Here is a 16,859-nt window from a genome sequence, read left to right as displayed (position 1 = left end):
AAAGCCCCAAGCAGAAAGGGAAGTCATGTGTGACTTGGGATTCTACCAAAACAGGCTGGGTGTCTGAGCGAGAAAGAATTCAGGAGGAACAGATGGGGGAAAGATGAGTTGAACACTCTCATTTTTAGGTGATTAATTGGAGCTTACGTGTTCACCTTAGAGAATACCATTTTTGGGGGCGGCCTGTTAGCTCAGTTGGTTAAGAGCGCGAGCTCTTAACAGCAAGGTTGCTGGTTCGGTTCCTACATGGGCCAGTGAGCTGCGCCTTCCACAGCTAAATTGAAGACAACACTACAGCTGATCTGCCAGAGGGGCCGCTGGATGGCTCAGTTGGTTAGAGTGTCTGCTCTCAGCAACAAGGTTGCCAGTTTGATTCCCACATGGAATCATGGTTGGCTGCACCCCCTGCAACTAGATTGAAAACGGCGACTTGACTTGGAGCTGAGCTGTGCCTTCCACAACTACACTGAAAAACAACTACTTGACTTGAAGCTGATGGGTCCTGGAAAAACACACTGTTCCCCAATATTCCCCAATTAAAAAAATAAATAAATACATTTTTAATGACAGCGCTTTCTCACCCTCCTTGCTTCTTGCCACGTGCTGGGCTGGCCGCGCGTTTCTCCACGCCTCGTAGCCATGCCTCGCAAAATTGAGGAAATCAAGGAGTTCCTGCTCACGCCAGGCGAAAGGACGCCAAATCTGTCAAGATCAAGAAAAATAAGGATAATGAAAATTTAAGGTTCAATGTAACAGATGCCTTTATATCTTAGTCATCACAGACAAAGAGAAGGCAGAGAAACTGAATCAGTCCCTGCCCCCAGGTTTGGCAGTGAAGGAGCTGAAATAAACCAGACGTGCTGATCTGAACTGTATTAAAATTTTAAAAATTCAAAAAAAAAAAATGACGGCATATTATTCCATCATCTTGATGAACCTTAGTTTACTATAATTCTTTTTAGTAGATGTTTGTAATATAGTGACATTTTATCCAAATGCTACCAGGACTTTTTTTTTTTGTATATTTCATAATATATTTTCTCAAAACTCTTATGATTAGTTTTGTGCGGAAAGTAGAGATGCAAGAAGGCGTATGAATTAACAAACAAATGGCTAGTGGGACGGACTAATTAGCATTGAGATTTTGGAGGGCAAGGGTGGTGCAGGGTGACATGTGTCTTAACCGGTGTTGCTGGTTGAGGCTGTCTTAGCCAGGAAGTACAGCCTAAAGGAAAGCTGGAAGTGAGGCAGGTCTCCCACAGGGGCCACACTTTACCCTACCTGTCAGCACGGCCTGCCCACAGGTACCTTTTGCAACACGCTTTGAGTCAGATATCTTTTGGAATGAAACATTTTTCAGATATCAGAAAGGGAATATGAACTATTTCCTCTATGTAGCTTAAGAAGCATCCCACTTGGTTAGGGAGGGCACCCTGGACTCAAGCACGTGACAATTGTTAGTAAAACATGATAGTGACTCTTTGAAGTCAGTGAGAAAAGTAAGCAGCATAAATCCTCATGTCAATTCTCAGGTGAGGATTTACAGCTAAATGACATTGCCACCATTGGTGTAAAATCTTTCGGCCGTCAGAACCGAGGATAAGGGATGCGGGCCCTCTGTGTGTTCTGGATTTAAGCAGGTCCATGTGACTCAGAAGAAGAGAGAATGCTCTCCCATCAGTACTCGAGGTGACCTGCTCGTCTCTTTAGAACCACAAGGAAGTTAGGAGCTCTTCCTCAATTTGCAGATGATGGGTCTAAATATTACTCTTGTTGTACTAAATATTACATTTTTTCCCCCCCAGAGCCTCTTCCGGATCCGATCCTAAATTGTTCAATGACGGATGAAAACATTACAGTCAACTGCTTGATCCCAGAAAACTACCACGGCAACCCACACCTAATAAACTACTCATGGCATTGCCGTTCCGCTCAGTGTAACAACACCTTCGGCTCTGTGATGTATTTTGGGGAGAATGATGACCGTTCACAGAACGTACAATGTACTGTTCATGATCCAGTATGCAAGAGGACATCATCGATTGTTTTGACTTCCTGTATCCCAGATGGTGAGTAAATAACTGTTAATAAATGTGCCGTGGCAGAGGTACTGGATACAAATGGGGTTCATGGACTAGTAGTGGTTTGTGGGTTTCAGTTCAATTCACAGATCTGGTAGCTAACAGACATGTCACAAATTTGAAATGTAAAATGAGTTACAGACTTCCAAGACACCCCATTGTACGTATAAAGTTAACATTTTTAGCACGTTCTGTGTCAAACACCATTCTAAGACGTGTGTTATTAATTCAATCCTCACACAACCCGATGAGTTGGATACGAGTGGTTCTTCTTGTTTTATGGGGAGAAACTAAGACACAGGGAGTTTTAAGGTGCTTGTTCAAGGTCCCCAGCTAGTAAGTGGCAGAACCTGGTTTTGAAATCAGGCCATCTGGCTCCAGACCGCATGCTCTTAACTATTTACAGTACTGTTTCATAATATTCTTCATAACCATTATGTTCTCAAAGATTGTACATATGTTACAAGAATATGTATTTGATACATTTGTCTAGGCTAACACTCAGTTAATCCCATGACAGTATGTCCTGCCTGTGGTCTTTTCATGTTGTTTAAGTATTAAGTACATTGTAATTTGCAATTTTATTATCTACTTTTTCCATTATATATTCAGTTTACAAACAAAAGAATCAGTGATTTGAAGGTGGTTCATTAAAACATAAAAGAAGAGATGAATTATAGTATTGACTATAATTCAGAATAACATAATTGTATCTAGTGAACAGTGTTTCCAGAGTAAATAGTATGGGACTAGGATGGGGTGATTCCTAGGATGGGACTAAGATTTGGAATGATTTCTTTCCAAACAAGCAATTGAAACAGAAAAAAAAATCAATTACTGAATATAATGAGTATAAAAAAAATGTGAATTTTATTTGATTAGTGAGCTATTCTCCTTAAGTCTCCACCGTATCATACTTTTTGAAACTTCAAATAATGACATAAAGTCGTTAAAGTTATGGTTTCTTCTTCAGACACAGCGGTGTGACTTCTCAGGTAAAACAAACATTTGCAGAAAAAAAGTGTAAAATGAAATCCAGTTTGTAACTATTGGATTTGGTCCCTAAAGTCAAGGAAAGACCAAACCCACACAGGTGTCACTCAAAGTGGCACCATTTGCACAAGTCACACAATTGCCTAGAAGGATTAAAAACCAGCTGCAAAACTAATGACAGTTATTATGCTTGGAGCAAACATTCCTTTATTAATTTCACCGTAGTGGGTGTTGCCTAATGCCAAGACATACAGTGTAGACATGGAGTTTGGGTGCTAACGGATAGTTGACAAAAAACAAAAAAACAAAACCAGTGTGCTTTTGGCTTTTGGCACGTGTGCAGTGCACAGAACCAAGGAGAAAGACGATGACCACGTACAGAATGAACAAACAAGTGACAATCTTGAAAAGCTTCAGGTGTTCCAGGAGGCAAAATACTTAAAATAATTTCTGAATAAGATCCTCTATAGAATTATATGGACTATTTTAAGAGATTTGCAAGCATTTTGCCCTTGTGTGGTTTTCAGTTAACCTTCCCGTTAGAACTGAATGCTCATGTTTCCCCATAGATGCCTTGAGAATATATCATCGCGATAATATACCTCTCAGTGATATGAAATAAGTGTTATGAATTTGAAAACAGACCCTTTTTGGTTTTAAATAATGCGATTCATCTTTTTTTTTTTTTCACATTTTCCCCCAAATTGTTCACATTACATTGTAGATTTTGAAAGTTTGACAGACATTGCTAGGTAATTCTTAGGGTCTTTAAATCCTGGAGCTGTGTCGACATATGAGAGATGTATCTGAGGTCCTGTCCTTGGTCTCCACTAACCAAATGTTGGAGGACCATTTTCTTTTCTGTAAATCTGGGGCCTGGACTTACTGATCTAAATGGTTCTTTTCAACAAAGTGTAGGATCTCTTTTTTCTTTTTCCCCATGGTGATTTTTAAATACTATTCTGTGGCGTTGCAGGCGTCGTGACACATGCAAATCCAGGAAGGTGTAGCATTAACATCCTGGATCTTACTTTTTCAAGCATTGCTTTTTTATGCAGACTTTCTAATGCTTAATCAATGATGCGTAGTAACCCACATTGACTAGCCTGGTACTTGTTAGCAGACCCTTCCAAGTATGTACTGTTTCATTCCCTCTTCACCCCCCGCTGTTGTAGTCTGGCCAGATAGGAGTTATTTACTTCTTAAGAGTGAGGAAGCAGGTTCAAGCACGTGGGTGACTTTGCTAAGTGCACTTAAGTAATGTAGGTAGACTGAACATGTAGCTCTTCAAACCGTTCCTGAGTTTATTTTCCACGACACCATCCTGCTTCTGTATTTCTCAAAACAAATCAAATTAAGAAAAATTTTGACTGAGGCACAGAAGTTGTATAATGGAAACCATACCATGTTAAATGATTGTAAAGGTTGTGAGGAGTTCTGCAGGACCAGGGGATCAGGTTTCTTCAATCAATAAGTGATAAAAGGGCAAGAAAAAGAGGTGATGGGGGAACTTAGCGATTAAAGAGATTTAAGAAACATGTTAATTCATTGAAAAATATGGACCTTATTTGATCCTGATTCAAACAGAGAAACATAGGAGAAATTTAAACACTGCATATTTGAGTATATTAAACATTGATTTGTTTTTAGGTATGATAATGGCATGGTTACGTTTTACAAATAATCCCTGTCTTTTTTTTGGGGGGTGGGGGTTCATAGAATAAGCGTTTATTATCAGAGCACTGGTGGTCTGAACAGGCAGCAGGTTAACACCTCCAAAAACTGCCTTCGTATTCTCAGACCAGTTAGTGATATTTAAGGGAAAATCAGGGCGTTCCTCTAAAGGTGACGTGAGGGACCCGGAGGTCCGTGTGGAGCCTTCCCTCTGGCAACGTGGCTCTCCGCTGGCATCAGCAACCCAGGACCAATGATGGGATTAGCTTGGAAAGAAGGCTAGACCATTGAGTTTGTGATCATTACACCTACCGGTACTGATCTAAGTTTCAGGGTAATTTTCTAAAATAAGACACTGGGTGGGACCACGGACATTCCAAGCTCAAGCCTTCTGGGGTATGATCTATTGTTAAGCTGTGCTTCCGGAAGCGGTAACCAGAAGCAGAAAAATAATGGAAAAGCTTATTCTATACCAACTGAGCAAAAGGGCGCCAGTGAGCAGCCGAGCCAAGGTGCAACCCCCACCTCGCGGAGCAAAATCGCTTGGCAGCTGCTTCCAGAGGTCAGTTTTGCACCAAGGAACCTGTCCAGTCTCAGGCAGCCCCAAGACCCTCCGCCAGCCAAAAGACTTACTGGAAGAACCCCAGGGCTATCCCAGTGGAGTCCCCAGAGACTGAAACCGGAGGCCAACCGAGTCCGGGGCTCATGCTGCTTGCGCCGCTCAGCCAATAGACCGACACAGGAGCTGGGCCATAGAATAAGCGTTTATTATCAGAGCACCGGTGGTCTGAGAAGGCAGCGCGTTAACACCTCCCAAAACTGCCTTCTAATCCCCATCTTTTGGAAATGTATACTGAAGTATTTATGGCTTAAAAACTGTGCTAAAAAGATTTCCTGTGGTTAGGCCAGGAAGGCAGGGTGACTTACAAGCAATGCTCAAATGAGATTCCCGACCCAAGCAACCAGATGGATTGTGTTATCATTTACTGAGACTGGAAGACGGGAACAGAAGGTGTGTGGAGGAAATGAAAAATTCCGTTGGGGACACGATGTTGGCGATGCCCGTTAGATTTCAAATGGAGACACCAAGTAAGGCCCTTGGATATACAAGTCTAATTCTCTAGTGCATAGTAAGGTCTGGAGACATAAATGTGGGCGTAATTAGAGTATAGTGGGCATTTCAAGCCATGGACTAGATGAGATCACTTACAGTGAGCAGATGTCAGAGAGAGGGTGTCCTGGGACAGAGGGACTCTGGCTTTTAAGGCTGTTAAGACGAACCGGATCCAGTAGAGGAGACTGAAAAGGACTGCAAGAGCGGGAGGAAGGAAACCGGAGTCTCGGAAGCCGAGTGAAGAGGAAATGGCCAACTATCAATGCAATGGACAGGCCAAGGAGGAAGCACAGAGAATGAAGAGCTTGTGTTATTGTTGTCTCCCCTGAGTCTCTGGCAGCCCCAAGTGATGGCAGCATCTGGCATCGCCCCATAGGAGAGAGGTTTTTGAAAGGGGACTGTATCAATTAGCATTAGATTCCGCTATTCAAAAAAAAAATGTATCGGTGGCTTAAAATGTAGATTTCTTCTTTCATGTTAAAAAATCGGAGGTAGGCAGCTCTGGGCATATTGTTGCTTTATGAAGTTGTCAGCGACCCAGGTGCAGCCCAGCTCCTGCTGCCTTCCCAGCTATCTCAGAGGGGGAGAAATGGCCTGCCTTATTGCGTTTAGGGAGACTTTTGAAAAAATGCCACCCAACCCTTCTTTGCCCAAAACTTAGAGTCACATCGTCAAACCTAGCTGCAAGAAAGGCGGAGAAATTAATTTTTCAGTTGAGTGGCAGTGTGCCCAGCTGAAAATCTGAGTTCTGTTACTAAATTGGGGAGAATGGCTGGGGGAGGGGCAACCAGCAGTGTCTGGCCAGAGGCCTTTCACCTCAGACCCATGCTGACTGCCTGTTTGTTCTAACTTACCTGTGTTTCTAATAAGAGGAAAGGGTGTATGTTTCTACTCTCATGTATTCCTTCATTTTCTCCCTTCCCTCTTCTCTCCTCCTCTCCTCCCCCTTCTCGCTTATCCATGTTGCACTTTTGTTAGTAACTTGCCCTCCCTCAGCAGAGTACGTGGTGATCGTTCTGCCGTACCCTTCAGTCTTCTGCCGTTGGGTTTTCGGTAGCTGGATAGAATCCACCTCATGAACATACTGTACTTACCTGTTGAGGACACTTACGTTGTCTTAACTTTTTGACATTGTGAGTAAGGCTGCAGTAAATCGCTTTGTATCTTTTTTGGAGGGAGGGGAGGGCTATATCCCTGATAGTTTCTGTAGGTTGACATCTTAGAGATGGAACTGCATGGTCAGAGGATGTTCGTGGAGCTCCCAATAGCACCTACTCAGTAGGTTAGTGATGACAGTTGTTCTTAAACGTCTTGACTCAGTGCATGCTGACAACGGCCCTTGGAGAGAGTAGCCCCAGGAGGAAGCCGAAACCCCGAGAGGTGGAGGCACTCACCGAACACTGTTGTCATGACTCAGTGACGCTGGAGGCACATCTCTTAGCACCGTGTCCAGCTGCTGGGTGATGAGCATGTTTACGGCTTGTTGTGTACAGAGCCAAATCACCCCACCAAAATCACCATGCCAGGTTATGCTCCCCCTGGCAGTGCGGGATGGCCGAAAACAAAACTTCTCGTGGGATATCTGCTTCCTTTAATCAGTAACACTGGGCCTGGCAGGAATGACCCCTGTGCATATAAGTTTGTTTAGAAATACAGTTGATTCTCTTTATTCGCGGTAGTTATGTTCTGTAAAGTCAGTGTACACAGATTTAGTGAAAACTGAACCTTTGCTCCTTGGAGAAATACAGGGTTAAGCTCCTGCCAGCCTCTGCTCACAGCATTTTTGGCAAAATAGCAATACGTAATCTTGTTTTATGTGTGTTTCTGTTTAAAGACTACACACACACACACACACACACACACACGGTGCCAAAAAATGTATACACATTTTCAGAAAGGAAAAAATTATATTGCAATTGTGATACTCAATATATACTGATAACAAAAGATGACTACAAGTCACGTTTGACTTCTGCAATTGCAAGAGGTGCTCAAAGCGGTTACCGTCAGTGTCCAGACACTTCTGATTACGGTGGACTACTGCTACGAAGATAACATCTCTTAAAACGTGTGTACATTTTTTTGGCACTCTCTGTATATGTATACTATATACATTCACATACACACACATTTATACATATATATACACACATACACACATATGTATTTGATTCATTAATACGGAACTCATAGCCAATAGCACTGTAACTCCTGCCAGAATGAAGCTTATCTATTAGGTTGGCGCAAAACTAATTGTGGTTTTAAAGGTTTAAAAAAAAAAAAAAAAAAAAAAGCAAAAACCGCAATTACTTTTGCACCAACCTAATAACACAGAGATTTTCTTTGTAAGGGACATGATGGCCTTCTTGTGCTTCGGACGCCTGGGCAGCATTTCAGCACTCTGCTTGGAGGCCGTTTTAAACCGACAAAAAGCACAAAAATGTGAAACACGTGGCACTGAACAGGCCACGAATAGAACACTTGACAGTCCGAGCGCTGGGACAGGAAGGCAGAGCATTGCCTTGTTCACACTCAGCTGGTTATGTACGTTGGCAGCTCAAATATTTCACTGTCCTGCACATGGCTACGAATGTCCAAGAAAGTGCTGTGAGTATTGACTTGGGGGATACAAATACATTTCAGCAAGGAGGTAAATTGCAAATACGGAATCTGCAAGTAAGGAGGGTCTGCTGTGTCTCTATTTTGATGAGTTCAGCTACATGTATTTCTTTTTTTTTTACAGCTCTTTCAAGGCATAGATATTCACTTATACCAGCAATTGGACTAACAGTAATAGGTGCTTTCTTTTTTGGAAAAGGTATGTATACTTTCCTTAAAAAAAAAAAAAAAAAATCACGTTTCGAACTTGAATTGGTGTTTCAAAGGCTAGAAAATGAATAGTTTGACGAGAGAAACAGAAACTTTTGTGTTTTACTTGTTGTCTGGGTTGTAGAGTGTGCTCGGTTCCTTCAAGGATTCTGCGTTATTTTAAGGTAGAATGACTGACTCTTCGGGCAATGGTGAGTTTTACAGGCTGGGGAACACAGCCATATATACCTGAACCTGTTCCACAGCTGCCTTCTGGTGGTGCTCCACTTCAACTTGCAGTTAGTTATACTTCTGGCCTCCAAGCCAGATTCTGCAAGAGACCTTACTCTTGGCCACTGTGGTTGTCATGTCCATTTTTTATAGCTGAGGAGGAGGTCCCAAGTAGGAAGGAGCTTTTGTTGAGTTAGGTGATGCAGTGTGGGTAATAGTTACCTGCTACTGGTATTACCTGTGTTGTCTTCCTGAGCTTTCCTCAGTCCCCCAGGGATCTTGGGCCAACCTAGAAAGCAACCCATAAGTCCCGGAGAACTGATGACCTGACAAGAAACCCTTCCTCAAGTCCCAAAGGATATTGACCGGGCTGTCAATGTGGGCAGATATTCTGGAAGCCCCAACAGATTTCATTTCGACCTTCACCGGAAGGATGTTTGCAAAACTAATTTGTCATTCCCACAGAGAGTGCTGAACCGTAAGCTTTCTGCAAGGTGGTGGCGTCTAGGGTCCAGATCATTTCACACTCGTGTCTTGAAGCAAGTTGGCAAGCTAGATTTCAGTTTCCCTAGACCTGAACTGTACAATATAGTAGGGACTAGCTATATATATAGTGATTTACATATAACATGTAATTAATTAAAAATAAAATTTAAAATTCAGTTGCACTAGCTACATTTCAAAAGTTCTCAGGAGCCAGATATGGCTACTAGCTACCATATTGGAGAGCCAAGATAGAGAACAGTTCCATCATTCCAGAAAGTTCTATTGGTCAGTGCTGACCTAGACTATTTTGGGATATTGGCACGAGAATATGATTTCCTGAGGATACAGTTTCCATATTATGGGCTGCAAAACCCCTAAGAGATTATCAGTGAATTGACTCTCCTCTAAAGAAGTTATAAAAATCAGCGGAAGGAAGTTTTAAGGCATCATCACCAATGAGTAAAATATTTGGGGATCTCAAATCTTTTTTTAAAACAAGTTGTTTGTAATCCCCAAATAGTGGTATTATAGTTAGTCATCTCCTTAACAGATGGGTCCCCAGAAACCAAAATCATTTTCCACTCTGTGTTCTTGTAGGTCTTTCACCACAATCCCTAAACCAAAGGAAAGTGCACTGAGTACCCAAATTCCATGACAACTGGTTGATTTAACTTAAAAAAAAAAAAAAAAGTTCATTCAGTGGAGGGAAAAAAAAATGATTCCAGTGGTCTGTACTGGTAGCAGCATATAACCTGGAAAAAAAAAACAAACAGAAATATGATGCTAAAAAAACAAGTACTTTGGCAAGCAGCTCAACTCTAAAGGCATTAATTGGGAAATGGTGAGATGTCTGGCGTGCAGCTTTGAGAAGGGGTGAGAATCCAGGCTGGGGGTTCAGCTGCTGGATCCCCTAGAATGGCTCCTGGCTAAGTCTGGTGCTTTATGAGAAGGAAACTGATACACTACCTGAAACAGTAGCCACGAGCCACAAATGACTATCGAGCCCTTGAAATGGGGGGCGGCGGGGAGGCCCCAAACTGAGATGTGCCGTAAGTACAAAACGCACACTAGATTTGTAAGACTTACTATAAAAAACGGAATATGAACTATCTCATTAATAATGTTTATATTGATTACATGTTGAAATGAAAATATTTTTCAGGTGTTGAGCTAATAAGTAAAATCTATGAAAATTAATTTCACCTATTTCTTTTTGCTCTATCGGGTAGCTACTGAAAATTTAAAATTACGTGGCTCACGTTGTCTTCTTGTTGGGCAATGTTAGTCCAAACCATTCCAGCCTTCCCTTCGTCTTTAGCCTTAAGCCCAAGCTGCTGTAAAAATAATCATTTTGTTGCCTCTATCACCTGATGAGTAATTTTCGAACAACTCGTTGGAACACCTCTGTAGCCAGTTTAATTTAAGCATTTAGGGAGCGTAGGGAATACTAGCTTGACAGGGCTCTGGCTTAGAGTTCTCCAGAGTAAGGTCTCTAAAAAGCAGTTAGGAACTCCAGATTGTAGCTTCTACTTTTCAGTTCTTTAATGGAGATGAAAATGTCTTTATTTGCAGGTTTTCTGAAATACAGAAGAAGCAACAGGACCAAGTAAGTCCCCTGGTTGAACTGCACGTCATGCATTAGAACCAGAGCAGCCCTGATGGCCAGTGCCTGTTACCTGGGGAGCAGATTCTACTTACCCGTCAGTTGCCGGGACCAGTAATCAGTAACCTCAACAAATACACAACTCACAGCTCATTAAGCGCCAGCCCTGTGCTGAGCCCTGTGCTGGCCACTCTCCATGATGCATGATCTCAGTGAGCCTTGCACGGGGGTGTCAGTACCACTGGCTTAGCGACAGTGATTGGGAGACTCAGAAGGGTCAAGTCCCATCGCGAAGAAGTGGTAGAGCTGGGATGCAAACCTAGTGCTTCAGACCCCGAGGGCGATACTGGTTACCACCACCACATCCCTCCTTCTCCCATCCCAGCAACACTGGACCAACAACTGGGGTCCCTTCAGGAGCCAGGGTCACAGCTGGGCCTGTATCACAAACAACAGATAGGACCCCAACGTAATTAACGGTGGCAGTGTTGGCTCCAGAAAACCTCCTCCTGGCAGATCCCACTGGTGGTAGGAGGCAGGCGCCCATGAGCTGGGCTCTCAGGGGTGAGGGGAAGATTAAAGTCCTGGAGTTGTAGAGGGCAGGATAAGAAGTGGCAATGTGGCGGCCGGATGGCTCAGCTGGTTAGAGCGGGAGCTCTCAACAACAAGGTTGCCAGTTCATGTCCCACATGGGATGGTGGCTGCGCCCCCTGCAACCCAAGATTGAAAACAGCAATTTGACTTGGAGCTGATCTGCACCCTGCACAACTGAAAAATAACGATTTGAGTTGGAGCCGACGGGTCCTGGAGAAACAGTTCCCCAATATTCACCAGTAAAATAAAATAAAATAAAAAAGTGGGCAAGTCATCCTCTTTGGGGTAGCAAATGTCAGGGGGCTACAGGAAGGTAAGGATGGACCGGCAGGGTCGGCCAGGTGGAGACATTGAGAGTTGCCAAGAGGTTTGGGTCTTTTTTTCGGCGGAACCACTGAGGATTTTTGAGCAGAGCTGCACTTTAGAAAGATTGCTCTGCTGGCAAAGCATAGGGTGAGTTCATAGACAAGTGGCTGGAGATGGGGACATGGGTAAGTGGATAAATGGAATAATCTAGCCAAGCAGAGAGGGCCTGAATGAAGGAGTCATGGCAGAAATGAATATGGGGGGTTTGTTTTGAGAGAAAGTGTGATCAGATCAACTGAAGTTCAGCTGAGCGTGCAGGCTCTGGTGCTGGACTCCCTGGGTGTGTTTACACCCAGCTCCATCTCTCATAGGCCTTGGACTAGTTACATAAAGTCTCTGTACCTCAGTTGTCTTCTGTGGAAAATGGGCATAACAATAACACAGAAATAACCGTGGTCATATACGTAATAAAAGCATAGAAATAACAACATGTAGAAATGAATGTAAGTCCAATGCTTAGAACAGTGACTGCCTCGTAATATTGCCCAGGAAACGTTGGCTAGTATGAGTATGAGTATTCCTCAAAAAAGAAGCCAAAAGCAACAGGAATTCTGATCCTTGGTGCCCAAAACATGTGGCATTACCAGGCATGGCAGAGGAGTCAGACAGGCTCTTCTTTGGGAAGAAAAATGATGAATTTGTGCTGTGACAGGTTGAGTTTGGGGTGTGGGCCCATTTCTTGGGGAGTGATGTCCGGTGCATAATTGGAGAAGTGGTTTTAGGAGCTGGGGCTGGAGTTATAGATTGGGGAGCATCTTTATCAGGGCGGTACCTGATGCCCTGAGCAGCTGAGGTCAGCAGGAAAGAGAAGCTAGAGGCCACTGGGTAGTGGGAAGAGGTGGAGGCGCCAGTGGGAGCCATCCAGGAGGACCAGGGAGCATCCTTGTTAGTGATCCGGAGGGAGGGCGCCCGTGTTAGGGCTGCGGAGAGGCAGGGAGACGGGCAGTCACGACCTTTGTGGAATAAGCCGCTATTTTCCAGAAAGCTCTTTGTCAGTGGCTGGAGTCGGGGTGAAGCAGGGGTTGCTGTGCAGAAGGGGGGGCCTGGGTGAGGTGGGACCAACGGATGGGGTAGAACAGTGACCAGGTTGCCTGGAAGTCAGCTGTGACAGGAGGCTGGGGGCAAGGATTCTAAGGATTCCAGGCCCTGCTAGTCACGGGGTGCAGGCTGGGCAGAGGTAGTGAAGCCAGGAGGGGCTGATGGGCCAGGAGGCCATGGAGAGAGGGGCTGGACGGGAGTCTGGCAACGACAGGTGTGCTGAGGGGAGGCGCAGGTGTGCTAGCAGTGAGGTGAGGACAGGGGGAGACACGGGGTGAGGGTCAGAGCTGGGGCATTTCAGCTGGGGGGCGGTGTGTGTGTGCCTGGTGTGGGTGAGATCCCTGGGGAGGCCTCTGCTGAGATCCAGGTGATGGCAGGGGAGGCGTGGCCCTCACGGACAATGACAGTGGAGGTCATTCAGGGCAGGGCTGTCATTTAGGGCCACCCAGAAAGGGGATGGAGTACTCCAGAAATAGCCCTTCACTGGCTCCCTGATTGATTCCACAAACATCTGTGGAGATGACTTGATGGCCGGTACTGTGTCAGCCGATGGCTTGCGGTCAGTATACGCAGTGAGGCTAGATATTGATGGTATGCTAATAAGCGCATATTAGGGCTCCTACCCTCAGGACGCTTATGGCCACGCTGGGGACAGTGAAGGAGTGCCTAAGAAACAGAAGGACTTAGGCAAGAAGCACGTGCTGATGGGCCAGAATGTGCAGTGGGGATGGTCAGGGCTGGGCAACCAGCAAGGGGAGGTGAAGAGGCCAGAATGTCCCTGAAGACTTTAAAGGGAGTAGGATTCGAGCTGGATGTTTGGGGAACTCTGGTGTGGTCTGATCCGGTCTGATCCGGTCTGTCTGGTCTGGTCTTTGGAAATCCAGACTGTGGGGAAGACCAAACGCCGAGAACTGGAATCTCAGTCTGAAGGGACTTGTTGAGACAAAGCGGCAGCTTTGGGTTTTGGCTGAGTTCCTCTTTCATCACCGCAGAGGAGAGTAAACAGGAAGAGAAGTCCAGCTGGAAAGAAAACCATTTCCAGGAGATTCACCTGGTAAAAAAGGCAATAAATGCTGGAAGGAGTGACCGTTTACCCACAGGCCTTCCGGTCTCAGATCTGTTACTGGCAGATTTCAGTTGCGCTCCGAGACTGAATTGGTTTGATTGGTTTGAAAGACGGGATTGTTCGTGAGTGCTACGCACTGAAAGTGTCGTCTCCGGGGGGGTTCAAGACCCGTCTCTGTCCATTCTGCTCCCCGGCACCCTTGGCTTTTGATGGGCGTATTACAAAAGGCCAACTCACATTAGAATAGGAGAGTACTTAAGACTCTTGGTCTTAAGATTGATGGCATTTTTTTTTTTTTAAAGATTTTATTGGGGAAGGGGAACAGGACTTTATTGGGGAACAGTGTGTACTTCCAGGACTTTTTTCCAAGTCAAGTCTTAGTTGTCTTTTCAGTCTTAGTTGTGGAGGGCGCAGCTCAGCTCCAGGTCCAGTTGCCGTTGCTAGTTGCAGGGGCCGGAGCCCACCATCCCTTGGGGGACTCGAGGAATTGAACCAGCAACCTTGTGGTTGAGAGCCCACTGGCCCATGTGGGAATCGAACCGGCAGCCTTGGGAGTTAGGAGCACGGAGCTCCAACCGCCTGAGCCACCGGGTCGGCCCAGATTGACGGCATTTTACAAGTTACTAATAAAACACATTTCTTTTATAGCTCCAGTTGATTAATAGAAGATGGAGTTAAATACCTACTTAAGTTATTTAACTGACTTTAGAAAACCTCCCTGACTCACCATTCAAGTATTACATCATCTGTGAGGAGGTTTGAAAGTCTTACTGGAGTTGATCCTTCATCAGAGGTCATGTTTTTAGAAGAAACGTCAACAAACAAAGACAAAGCATTAATACTAGCTCGGTCACCTGGAACTTTAAATGACTGAGTGCTCCTTTCATGGCCTCTGATTTTTTTATCATGAAATTTGCCCCAAAGGGGTATACATTTGTATAAATAAATGTATATTTGTACATAAGTAACTAGGCCGTCTGGCTCCTTTTTCCTATTAACCTAGAAAGATAAAATTGTCACATGAAATAAAGTAAATAAAGGCTTTTTACTGAAATCTATACTGCACTTCTCTTTTGTTTTAGAGAAATAATAATTCGTTGTAGGATCAGTAATGGAGTGAAGCAGAAAATGGACAAAGCACTTGCACTCGTGGGGGTTCGTGGCTCTTGACAGGAGGCACGGACACGTTTTCTCCTGAAAACACTACATCCCCACCATCCAGATGCAGGTGTAGGGCCCAGGTGTGGCAGGGCAATGTGTCTCATTAAGATCTCTGACCCACTTAGTGTCCTGTGTTAGTTATCACCCTGGCAGGTAAACAGCAGAGAACTTAAAATTGTCACATATGATTGCGGAACAACAGCCTCTCCTGAATAAGGAAGTGGGTGGCCCTGACTGTCCCCCACCCCAGGCAACCATCATCTAAACCTGAGACAGGAGCCTACAGGTAAAGGGCTTAGCTCCTGAGCCCACTCTGCCCCTGGAATTCCTGTCAGTGAGAGTCTTTGGCTTGAAAGAGGAAATAATGCTTTTCCACTTCAAGGCAGGTAGGTGGAAAGGGTCCCCGTGAGACGTATTCATTGCCTCAGTTAATTTTACAGCTGGTCCATCAGGTTCCATTCCCTGTCCCGTTGGATAAGACTGAAAAATATTATACGTATTGACATGTTATTATCATAAACCATTTGAAAAGAACAGAGGAAATGAAAGCTGCAAATGGCTATGAAAGTGATATGAAAGAAGAGGCTAGAAAACCCAGAGCAAAAGGAAGGATGAAATAAAATTAGGATTCTTGAGAAGATGGAAAGTATCCCTGTCGTGCTCAAATAAGTAAATGGTGAAAAAATACAGTAAAGTCTTTGGGAATGCATCTGGTGCAGCTGCTATGGAAGGCAGTGTGGAGGTTCCTCAAAAAATTGCAAATAGAATTACCATATGACCCAGCAATCCCTCTCCTGGGTATCTACCCAAAAAATCTGAAAACATTTATCCATAAAGACACGTGTGCTCCAATGTTCATTGCAGCTTTATTTACAGTGGCCAAGACATAGAAACAACCAAAATGTCCTTCGATGGATGAATGGATAAAGAAGTTGTGGTATAGATACACAATGGAATACTATTCGGCGGTAAGAAAAGATGATATAGGAACATTGGTGACAACATGGATGGATCTTGAGATTATAATGCTAAGCGAGATAAGTCAGACAGAAAAAGTAGAGAACCATATGATTTCACTGATATGTGGTATATAAACTAAAAACAACAAAAGAACAAGACAAACAAATGAGAAACAAAAATTCATAGCCACAGACAATAGTTTAGTCGTTACCAGAGGGTAAGGGGTGTGGGGGATGGGAGATGAGGGTAAAGGGGATCAAATATATGGTGATGGAAGGAGAACTGACTCTGGGTGGTGAACACACAGTGGGATTTATAGATGATGTAATCCAGAATTGTACACCTGAAATCTATGTAACTTTACTAACAATTGTCACCCCAATACACTTTAATTTAAAAAAGAAAGAAAGAAAAGTCGTGTTTAGGAGGTGTATGCACATTCAGATGCGTGCGCACATGTACACACACACACACACACACACACACACACACACAGAGTCGTTCACTGAACATTGACAATGTGCCAGTCGTGGCGCTGGTGCATGTCTGCTGCATCTCACTCTTCACTGGGACGTAGGTGGTACTATTATTCCCATTATACGGATGGGAAGACAGGCTCATAGAAGTGTAGTGACATGGTTAAGATTGCATTGCTAATAAGAGGTAGAACCAGGATTTGGGCTC

At 44.1% G+C, this 16,859-nt stretch overlaps 1 protein-coding gene and 1 pseudogene across 1 annotated transcript in view; both read left to right on the top strand.

The window, feature by feature from the left end:
- Positions 1-15,102, top strand: part of CD58 (CD58 molecule) — a 41,972-nt gene extending 26,870 nt beyond the window's left edge. Inside the window, exons 3-6 of the mRNA XM_033093422.1 lie at positions 1,806-2,069; positions 8,606-8,680; positions 10,960-10,993; positions 14,703-15,102. Of these exons, the coding sequence (XP_032949313.1) occupies positions 1,806-2,069; positions 8,606-8,680; positions 10,960-10,993; positions 14,703-14,712 (383 nt within the window). The 3' untranslated portion in view covers positions 14,713-15,102. The remainder of the gene's footprint in view (positions 1-1,805; positions 2,070-8,605; positions 8,681-10,959; positions 10,994-14,702) is intronic.
- Positions 640-850, top strand: LOC117015027 (60S ribosomal protein L38-like; annotated as a pseudogene).
- Positions 15,103-16,859: the final 1,757 nt, after the last annotated feature.

The sequence above is a fragment of the Rhinolophus ferrumequinum genome, chromosome 22 (assembly GCF_004115265.2).
Source record: "Rhinolophus ferrumequinum isolate MPI-CBG mRhiFer1 chromosome 22, mRhiFer1_v1.p, whole genome shotgun sequence".
NCBI lineage: Eukaryota > Metazoa > Chordata > Mammalia > Chiroptera > Rhinolophidae > Rhinolophus > Rhinolophus ferrumequinum.
This window is presented reverse-complemented; position numbering and strand designations above follow the sequence as displayed.